The 10915-nt window shown below is 37.9% G+C and overlaps 3 protein-coding genes across 3 annotated transcripts in view; 2 read left to right on the top strand and 1 right to left on the bottom strand.

The window, feature by feature from the left end:
* Positions 1-1621, top strand: part of LOC111811913 (tyrosine decarboxylase 1-like) — a 10716-nt gene extending 9095 nt beyond the window's left edge. Inside the window, exon 14 of the mRNA XM_023698971.1 lies at positions 1339-1621. The gene's annotated coding sequence lies outside the window, so the exon portion shown is untranslated. The remainder of the gene's footprint in view (positions 1-1338) is intronic.
* Positions 1622-5175: 3554 nt separating this feature from the next.
* LOC111811107 (xyloglucan galactosyltransferase MUR3-like) lies at positions 5176-7991 on the top strand. The gene is made up of 2 exons (XM_023697837.1): positions 5176-5271; positions 5563-7991. Exon 2 carries the CDS (start codon positions 5718-5720, stop codon positions 7485-7487), a length of 1770 nt encoding a protein of 589 aa, XP_023553605.1. The 5' UTR covers positions 5176-5271; positions 5563-5717; the 3' UTR covers positions 7488-7991.
* A 155-nt stretch (positions 7992-8146) lies between these two features.
* On the bottom strand, positions 8147-10816 carry LOC111811108 (pentatricopeptide repeat-containing protein At4g21065-like). Its single transcript, XM_023697838.1, has one exon. The coding sequence runs from the start codon at positions 10696-10698 to the stop codon at positions 9022-9024; it is 1677 nt and encodes a 558-aa protein (XP_023553606.1). The 5' UTR covers positions 10699-10816; the 3' UTR covers positions 8147-9021.
* Positions 10817-10915: the final 99 nt, after the last annotated feature.

The raw sequence follows: 10915 nt of genomic DNA, 5'->3' as shown, positions 1-10915 counted from the left end.
TTTTTTTTTTTTTTTTTTTTTTTTTTTTTTTTTTTTTTTTTTTTTAATTTGGTTACTCCTTTATTCCTGGGGATATTGTCCTTGTTCTGCAAACTGTCTTTGATTCACAGCCAGGTGATGTTATCGATAAATTCCAATTCTATGGTCAACTTTGACTACTCCACCTTTTTGCTTTTTGTTTTCATTGTTTTGGCAAGAAGTCAAAAATAGAGGTGTTTGTGATTTACCTACCCTTATGATGCAAATTGGGTGAAACATTCTTTCCTTCTTGAAGTTGTTCACTTCCCTTCTAGAAGCTAAAAGTAATGACTTCCATTGTCATAGAAAGAAAATCCCAATTAGACAAAGGGAGAGAATAGGTGTTTCCCAACCCATTAAAATATAATCATGATTAGTGTTTTAAATATATGAAGAGAAAAAAGTCAAGGTCTTTATTGGAGGGTTGACTTTTTTGGCAGGAAAAAAAACTATAAATTTAAGAAACACGATGGATTCTTTTGTCAATACAGTTCGTAGATGAAAAAGATTTAGGTCAAATTATAAGAATGTAAACCCTATTTCATATTCTAATATTTGCTTTAAGTACTAGAAGGTTTCTATTTCAAGGGTCATTTTGAAACGTTTGTGAAAGGTGAGAAATATTGAAACTTTTAGAAAAATAAAGGTACTCGACAAGTTATTGAAAATTATTTTTTTTCATTACGATCCGCTAGAGCTAAAGTTCTGTTAAAAAGAGTATGAGGTAGAACCTTTTTAGGAAATATAAGATTTTTATGAGGTTGATTGTAACTGTAGGAAAAAAAAAAAACTCAAACTCGAAAACGTCAGTGGATTGCCAGAATTTTGGTGAACGTTACGATAAGATATGAGAAGACGCTAAGGGGGTTGTATTAATGATAACTAAAATGGAAAATATTGGGGCCTCATACATTATTGTGTGTTCATGCGTCGGAGGATACCCATATTCCTTCACGATAGTACAGATGTGTATGCTACTAGGTAGGGAAACGTTCATTATGTTTGACATAGTGCTGTCGTGAAGGTCGCTACTCTTAACGGGTGTCCAACATCAACAGCTACTAGAGAATGTTCGTCCAACCAGAAAGGGGCCGAGGAGGTGTGCAAACCAACTAGTAGGTCCATACTCCCACGTGTGGACCATGTGTAGGAGAATTAATTACACATCCAAGTTGTCCGTTAGAATAGCCGCCGTACGAAAATAGATTGTTATGAGGTCACATGCATGTAACTCTTCTGTGTTTGCATTTAACCCCGATAGGGGTCATTTACTTAGTATTTATTAAAATACTCAAAGCCATGTGCTACTCTACTTTTCAGGTAAAGGCATGGCTCCTCTGTACGGTCAACAGTGACATCGCATCTAGGAGATTGTGGTACATGCTTTCTTTGGTTGAATCTTCACGCCTGATTGATCCACCGTCTGAACGATAATTTCGTATTTAAATTTTAGCATACTATAGATTAGTATAAGTTAATTGCATTTCCATTTAGTAGCATATAGGTTAGTATAGAGGCTTTCCTTTTGTATTGTTTTTAGTTTTATTTTCATTTGTATTAGTTTATTTAAAAGCATTAAAATACCTCAAGATTAAGGTTAATTTTATTATAAAGTTTCAATTGAGATATTTTCACATTAAATGTTCATGATATGTGTACCGTAGTGATCGTAGGTTAAGTAAAATATTTAGGGTCGTTACATTGATTTTGAGCTACGAATACCTTTGTTTAAGAATATTTTTTGGTATAGAAAGTCTCAAATTCAGGATTTTCCCACGAATTTATTGAACATAAACTCTCTGTTGGAAACACACGCACTCTTTATTAAGACCATTTGAGAAGACCTAATCCCGCACTCTTTATTAAGACCATTTGAGAAGACCTAATCCCGCACTCTTTATTAAGACCATTTGAGAAGACCTAATCCTTGTTTAGGTCAACTTGACCAACCCACGTACCAAAAAAAAAAAGGGATGACATCATCATGAACAAAAACAGCCCTCAAAGTATAGAACCCTTAGAAGAAAGGTTGACCCAACTTAAATACGGTATGATAGCTTCTTTTCGTCTAACGATCTTGCCAATGCATAATTCTCATTTGTTCGGGATTATAATCGAAAAAAAATTGAGCCTTTCATATGCTGCCACGTGGCACTAGGCCTGAGCTATATATATATATATATATATATATATATATATATATATATATATATATATATATAATCTCTTAAAAGAAAAAACCATTATTTTATTAATAATTTTCCAATAATAGTGTCTTTTTAAATAACAAATAATGCCTTTTCAGTTGAAGGACAGTGGAGATCCTAAAACAGTAAAAACGCATTATTGATGCTATGTAATAAAAAGCGATGTGATGGGCTCTAAATATTCTTTATAATAACCGATGATTGAATTTCATCATCATGTGATCGTTTATGAATCTAAATTGCTTTAGTTTAAAATCAAATTATTTAATCAAATAAATTCGGTAAGAATTCTCGATCCGAACATAATTCAATTGAAAAATAGAAATCCGAGTACTATTTTTAAGTTACTATATTCATGACCGACATGATTTAGGGTTTGCAATCTGGAACGGTGCAGTAGCGTTTGGATCTAAAATTTTATTCCAGGTCACTGTCTTGAGACGTGAAATGGTATGATGATGACCTAAAATGGTTTGACGATGTTGAGGTATTGGTTTTCATTCCCGATCATTGTTACACTGTTCAAGTCCTAATTTTTAGGGTTTAGGGTTTAAGTTTTAAGTTACCATCATGTTTTTCTAGGTCTTAATTTTTTTTTTTTTTTTTTTTTTTTNAGGTCCATACTCCCACGTGTGGACCATGTGTAGGAGAATTAATTACACATCCAAGTTGTCCGTTAGAATAGCCGCCGTACGAAAATAGATTGTTATGAGGTCACATGCATGTAACTCTTCTGTGTTTGCATTTAACCCCGATAGGGGTCATTTACTTAGTATTTATTAAAATACTCAAAGCCATGTGCTACTCTACTTTTCAGGTAAAGGCATGGCTCCTCTGTACGGTCAACAGTGACATCGCATCTAGGAGATTGTGGTACATGCTTTCTTTGGTTGAATCTTCACGCCTGATTGATCCACCGTCTGAACGATAATTTCGTATTTAAATTTTAGCATACTATAGATTAGTATAAGTTAATTGCATTTCCATTTAGTAGCATATAGGTTAGTATAGAGGCTTTCCTTTTGTATTGTTTTTAGTTTTATTTTCATTTGTATTAGTTTATTTAAAAGCATTAAAATACCTCAAGATTAAGGTTAATTTTATTATAAAGTTTCAATTGAGATATTTTCACATTAAATGTTCATGATATGTGTACCGTAGTGATCGTAGGTTAAGTAAAATATTTAGGGTCGTTACATTGATTTTGAGCTACGAATACCTTTGTTTAAGAATATTTTTTGGTATAGAAAGTCTCAAATTCAGGATTTTCCCACGAATTTATTGAACATAAACTCTCTGTTGGAAACACACGCACTCTTTATTAAGACCATTTGAGAAGACCTAATCCCGCACTCTTTATTAAGACCATTTGAGAAGACCTAATCCCGCACTCTTTATTAAGACCATTTGAGAAGACCTAATCCTTTTTTTTTTTTTTTTTTTTTGTCCAATATTCTTATAGGCTTCTAAGGCTTTTTTAATCAAATATGCTCACCCAGTGAGAAGTCCCTTGCTTCTATGATCTTAGGAGCACGGGTCGTCATGGGTCTAAAGAATCTCAAAAGTAGTGTCGGTTTAGAATTCGATTCTCAGGGATAAGACTTTGCTTATCCCCCTCCCTGACTCGAGTCCCTATGTCTGCTCTTCTTCGTCGAAATGGAGCATCTAAATAATAAAAGAAAAGTTACTATTCCAATACAACATTCTAAAAATTTAACGGTAATTTTGAAACATTTATGAACGGTAAAAAAAACATTCTTTAAATATTAACAAAAGACAAATGAATTATTTGAAAAAAATTAAATGCAGTCTTTAAATATTTTCACTAGAGACAAATAAATTGTTTGAAATAACAACAAAATTTGTTTGTTAAAAAGGGAATACATTTTCCAACACAACACCTCAGCATCTTTGTCATATCTCACGGTGGTCGGGAAGGAAAACAAACCACCATTCATCAGAGTATGGAAATCTTCCCCTAGTAGACGGGTTTTAAAGCCTTGAGGAGAAGCCCGAGAGGGAAAGCTCCATCAGAATATGGAAATCTTCCCCCTAATAGACGGGTTTTAAAGCCTTGAAGAGAAGCCCGAGAGGAAAAGCTCAAACATAACAATATCTACTAGTGAATCTGGGGCGAACTCTTTTGTGAGGGATTTAAAAACTCTAAACCATTTAAACTTATTTTTTCCACAATATAAAATCACATTTTTTCTATATAAAAAATATAAATTTTTTTAATTAAATGTAAATTTCTTTTTTCTCCCCATTATGGTAATGCTTAAAAATAATTATAGCAATTAAATAATTAAACCAGTCAAATCCAGCTAATGGACCCCACAAACCGAGTGAAGGTGATCCAACTTTACATCCAATCCCTGCACTCCACGTGTATTTATTTATATTTCCATTTAAATTATATTGTTGGTTAATTTTGTTTGCAAACTTTCCATTTTACCAATTTTTTTATTTTTAACTTTTTTTAAGACGAGATGGATTGGGAGATTCCACGTCGATAGAGAAAAACGAAATGTTATTTATAATAAGGGTTTAGAAACCTCTCCTAATAGACGCGTTTTAAAACGTTGAGATTGACAACAAGACATAAAGCGCCAAAATGAACATCATCTGCTAGTAGACTTGAGTTATTACATTTTTATTAAATATAATATTTAAATTTATATGGAATAAATTAATTGATTTTAAAAATTTTTAATTTATCAGATTTATTAAAAAATAAAATAAAAGTATTTAAGAATTTATTAAGACATTTTTATTTTAAAAAATTATTTTCGAAATTTCCGGCATGGGATCAAATTTTCACGAGCGGACACGTGGACTAGTAACACGTGGCGCAATCGTAGCGACTACCGACAACAGTCCAGTACCGTGGGCGGATCCCTTCCCTTCGCGGTACAAGGCGTCACCGTTTCTCTTATATTACTTTGCCAATTCGTTCCCTTTTCTCTCGCACAGCTCATAGGAAAGCTCTCGAGAATCGGGGAGAATTTCCACTCCTAATTCTCGGAAGCATCATCTAGATTACTCTGTAAGTCTCTAAATCTCGTTTTCTTCCGCCATTGCTGCACTTCTCTGAAGATCTGTTCTGATTCCTTTTCAATTTGGTTCTTGTTTCTGTATTTTGCTTCTAAATGTTATGTAACCGACCAAAGCATCCAATAATTTGTTGTGTTTCGGGATTTCATATAGTGCAATGTTTTATTGTGTTGCATCTTCTTTCTATCTCGCTAGATTCGGTCGCATTGCCCGACGTTTACGCACGAAGTTTGAATACTGTGGTTTCTATTTCTAATTCTTGCTTTTGTATTGCGTTCGACAGTAATTTCGATCGGTTATTTCGCATCAAGCGCAGTCGAGCAAGGTATTGGTGTTTTTTCTTGTTGATTTTGGGATTTCGAGATTTCGAGATGGATTTGTGAGTGATTCTTTCGAAATGGAGACCTGGCGGTCAGCCGGATTTGGTGGTTCCATCCTATGAGACGCCGGCCGTTAGTGATTGCCCCGTCGGAGCATATGGAGCGAGGAGCCGGGAAGAATCAGAACTCTCGGCTTTGTTTTCTTGTGTTATTGTCGGCGTTCTTCTGGATCCTATTGTTGTACTTCCATTTTGCGGTGCTTGGAGGTCAATCTGATGATGAATCAATCAAATTAAACCCCCAAGATGGACCTGTAGACTTGCCTGTAGTCCGGAAATTTGCCCCTTCACGGGTCGTAGATGCACCGAAAGTCGATGTGAGATCAATCCGCGAGCCTCCTCAGCCTCCTCAGCCTGTGGACCGGCAGCCTAAATCCACCGCCGAACCTGAGATTCAGAAATTTTCGTTTGTTAAGGCATTGAAAACTGTTGAAAACAAGAGCGATCCATGCGGTGGGAGGTATATATTTGTTCACGACCTTCCTTCTAGGTTTAATGAGGATATGCTGAGGGAGTGTAAGAGTCTAAGCCTTTGGACAAATATGTGTAAGTTCACAACCAACGCTGGGCTTGGTCCACCACTTGAAAATGTGGAAGGAGTGTTCTCTGATACAGGGTGGTATGCCACAAATCAGTTTGCCGTCGATGTGGTTTTCAGTAATCGAATGAAGCAATATGATTGTTTGACTAAGGATTCTTCCATTGCTGCTGCCTTTTTTGTGCCATTTTATGCTGGATTCGATATTGCGAGATACCTTTGGGGATATAATATATCCACTAGAGACAGAGCTTCACTTGATTTGGTCAACTGGCTCGAAAAAAGACCCGAATGGGGCATAATGGGCGGTCGAGATCACTTCCTTGTTGCAGGTAGGATAACGTGGGATTTCAGAAGGCTCTCCGAGGAAGAAACGGATTGGGGAAATAAGCTTCTGTTTTTACCTGCGGCTAAGAACATGTCGATGCTTGTTGTTGAATCAAGTCCATGGAATGCCAATGATTTTGGTATTCCATACCCAACATATTTCCATCCTGCAAAGGATGCTGATGTGTTTAATTGGCAGGATCGGATGAGAAAACTTGAACGGAAATGGATGTTTTCGTTCGCAGGTGCTCCACGCCCCGACAATCCCAAGTCAATAAGAGGGCAGATTATTGATCAATGTAAGAAATCTAAGGTCTGCAAGCTGCTCGAATGTGATTTTGGGGAGAGCAAGTGTCATTCTCCGAGCAGTATAATGCAGATGTTTCAGAGCTCCGTTTTCTGCCTGCAACCTCAAGGCGACTCGTATACCAGAAGATCAGCTTTCGATGCTATGTTAGCCGGTTGCATACCCGTCTTCTTCCATCCAGGGTCAGCATACACCCAATATACTTGGCATCTCCCCAAGAACTTCACAAGATATTCTGTATTCATCCCAGAGGACGATATCCGCAAGAGAAACGTTAGCATAGAAGAAAGGCTTGCTCAAATTTCTCCTGAGCAGTTGAAGCTAATGCAGGAGGAGGTAATCAATCTGATTCCAAGATTGGTATATGCTGATCCGCGCTCCAAGTTGGAAACTTTGAAGGATGCTTTCGATGTCTCGGTGCAAGCTATTATCGACAAGGTTACGAAGTTGAGGAAGGATATCATTGAAGGACACACCGACGATAATTTCATCGAGGAAAATAGTTGGAAATATGCGTTACTGGAAGATGGGCAGCGGGAAGTCGGACCTCATGAATGGGATCCTTTCTTCTCCAAACCGAAGGACGGGGATTCCAACGATGCATCGGCAGAAGCTGCAAAAAAGTCATGGAAAAATGAGCAGAGAGACAAATCGTGAAATTCATCGGCTGCAGTTCATTGGTGATTCCTAATGATTTCCACAGATAAGCTCAATAGAAGCGTAACGAAGAGCTTCCAGCATCGAACCCGGGACGTTTTATAGATTGAAAGCTCAATCATCATCCAGCCGAAGGGCTGTCCTTCAAAAACAAAGCACAGTAGATCTCTATCCTTTGCTTAATTATAGTTTTTTTTTTTATACAGAAATCATAGTTCTTTACATGCCCTTTCCCAGTAATTCTTTGTATTGAGAGTTCTCATTTTATTGGCCAGATTTTTCCTTCTCCAAACAGTGCACAAATCAAATGATTTAGATTTTAGTGTCGTGAATGCTTCACTTTTTGAAGTGGGCATTGATACTCATCTTAGCAGAATGATACCAGAATTGAGCCATGATTGTTTGAATTTTTTCCCCTTCAGAGAGATGTGTATTGCCTCCACCGTCAAAATAATAGCCTGTATTGCACTGCTGGAGTATTGATTAAATCTTCGCTTGTCTTGATTGTTATTGGGTGGATTCATATGCAGTATGAAATAAATTACCTGTTCTAAGAGCCTGTTTGTGTTAGGATCCCTTGCAGTCATTCCAAATCGGTTCCAAATCGATTAGAGAAACCACAACATTAAAGTAAGAATACCTTTATAATGGATTTTTCATACAATCATTTTCAACTTATGAGAAATAGTTTTATCAGTGGTTGTTCCCCTCCTCTCAAGGGCAGGGCGGGGCAGATTCCGACGTGATATTCAGGCAGGTTTCCGCTGTTGTTCCCCTCCTCTCACGAGCAGGGCAGGTTCCTACGTGATATTCAGGCGGGGTTTCAGCTGTTGTTCCCCTCCTCTCAAGCGCAGGGCAGGTTCCTACGTGATCATATTCACCCGTCCGCCCGCAACATGTCGATTCTTGGTTCTGATTTATAATTGAAGTTTGTTGTTCCCCTTCTTTCAAGGGCAAGTTCTTATGTGATATTCACCTATTCCCCATTCACCTATCCGCCACTGGAAATATCACCATCCATTCGACCGACATGTCGATTTATAATGGAAGTTTGTTGTTCTCCTTCTCTCAAGGGCATGGAAGTTTGTTGTTCTCCTTTCTCTCAAGGGCAAGTTCTTATGGGATATTCACTCACTTGTCTGCCACTGGAAACATCATCATCCATTCGGCGACATGCTGATTCTTGGTGCTAATTTATAATTGAAGTTCGTTGTCATTCCCCTTCCCTCAAGGGCAAGTTCTTACGTGATATTCATCTGTCTGCCACCGAAAACATTACCATCCACATGTGGCGATATGCCAATTCCTGGTGTTGATTTATGGTTGAAGTTCGTTATCATTCTCCTCTCTTAAGAGCAAGTTCTTACATGATATTCACCTGTCCAACGTCGAAAACATCACCATCTATTCGGTGATATGCTGATTCTTGGTTCTGATTTATAATTGAAGTTCATGAAATTGTAATAACCATTAAAGGATTGGCGTAGTTGAAGAACAGATAAATGGGAAGAGGGAACAACTCAAGGGAGAAATTTCACCAATAATCATGACATGAACATGATCCTTTATCAAAATGATGAAACCGATTGCGATCCCGAATGATTATCTTCCTCTCATACCTGTCTGAAATATGTTTCATAAACGAATGACAGTCATGACAAATTCTAAGATTCTTCATGACCCTTATCGTCCTTTTATCCTTTAAACTAAGAAGAGCAAAAGCCACGGCTAATTTCTCACTGTGATAACTTAAGGAATGCTCTCTTTCTTCCTCGTCGATATCGTGTAGTACATTTTCCGTGCGAGGCGTGTAACCGCTGTTTCTTAGATTCCCAATAATCAAGCTCAAGAACTTCGTTATCTCCTCGGACTGTGGATGAGAATCGTCCCCAGAAACAAACTCGTGAGTCGCTTGGTCTATATTAATCAAACTACAGCCAGGTTCTTTGCCTATTCTTTTGCTTCTCATCCAACTCCTCACCGATGTCTTCTCTACCCATCTACCAGCTGCTCCATACACATTGGATAGAAGCACAAAATCGCCATCGTGCGACGAGTTTAGCTCAGAGATCTTCGCCTTCACCTTCTCAGCTATATCGAGATCGTTGTGATTCGCACATGCTCCGAGAAGGGTCCTCCAGATGATTGAATTCGGCTTCATTGGCATTCTTTCGACAAATTCGTAAGCTTCATTCAGCAGCCCTGCACGGCCAAGAAGATCAACCATGCAGCCATAATGCTCTAGATAAGGAACCATCTTATAATCCTTCGAAATGCTTTCGAAAATATCCCGACCTTCTCTTACAAGACCGCCATGGCTACAAGCTACTAAGACACTAGAAAAGGTTATATAATCTGGCTGTACCCCTGAATTCCTCATGCTGTGGAACACTGCCAAAGCCTCCCTACTGCGACCGTGGACTGCAAACCCGTTTATCAGCGCGGTCCATGTCAACACATTCCTCACCGCCATCTCTTCAAATACTACAACTGATTCATCAATGGAGCCACATCTGGAGAACATATCAATAAGAGCAGTGCCCAAAGCAACAGAAATTTCCAAGCCAAGCTTGTCGATAAACATCCGAACCCAACGACCCAATTCTAATGCTCCCAAGTGCGAGATCGCAGATATCACACTGAGCATGGTTACCTCATCAGGAACTACTTTATCTTCCAGCTGCATTGCCTTAAACAAGGCCAAAGCCTCAGATGCATAGCCATTATTAACAAAAGAAACAATAACAGTAGACCAAGAAACAGAATCTCTCTCAGACATTTCATCAAACACCTTGACTGCAATCTCAACAGACCCACAGCAACCATAAACACTCATCAACGAATTCTGCACAAAAATATCAGAGTCCAAACCATACTTAACAATAAGGGAATGCAAGTGAAGATCCATTTGCAATCGAGAACATGCCTTGAGAACAAATGGGAATGTGAAATGATCACAGGGGACGCCATTGCACCGCATAGAAGAGAAACAGGACAAAGAATGAGAAGGAAAATAGTGAGAATGTGCTCGTATGATGGTGTTGTAAGCGAAGGTATCTGGAGAAGGAATCCGAGAGAATACATAGCGAGCATAAGATAAGCTTTCGGGAGCTGCAGCAGCACAGGAAAGAAGGAGGCTACGGAGAGAGCGAGGATCATTCTGCTTGCAAGTTTTGATTATACAACAATGGAGTTTGTACACATTATTCATGTATTGTGAGAATTTCTCCAATCCGCGAAGAATCTTTTGAGAATCTGAGATTACTCTTTTGAAAGCCTTCGCTACCGCGCGATGAAGAGGAAGGAGCAGCGAATAAATGGAAGAAACACTTCCGGGTGTTATCAGCGTAATTTATAATATGAAAAATATATATATATATATATATATATATATATATATACAATTTTTTAAAATTTTTTAATTAATT

Source organism: Cucurbita pepo, chromosome LG15 (assembly GCF_002806865.2).
Source record: "Cucurbita pepo subsp. pepo cultivar mu-cu-16 chromosome LG15, ASM280686v2, whole genome shotgun sequence".
NCBI classification, from domain to species: Eukaryota; Viridiplantae; Streptophyta; class Magnoliopsida; order Cucurbitales; family Cucurbitaceae; genus Cucurbita; species Cucurbita pepo.
Note: the sequence above shows the minus strand (reverse complement) of the source record. Positions and strands in the feature narration are given on the sequence as shown.

Bases quoted from the DNA above. Each gene is read 5' to 3' on its own strand.
- LOC111811107 (XM_023697837.1), top strand. From the start codon at position 5,718: ATGAGACGCCGGCCGTTAGTGATTGCCCCGTCGGAGCATATGGAGCGA.
- LOC111811108 (XM_023697838.1), bottom strand. From the start codon at position 10,698: ATGAATAATGTGTACAAACTCCATTGTTGTATAATCAAAACTTGCAAG.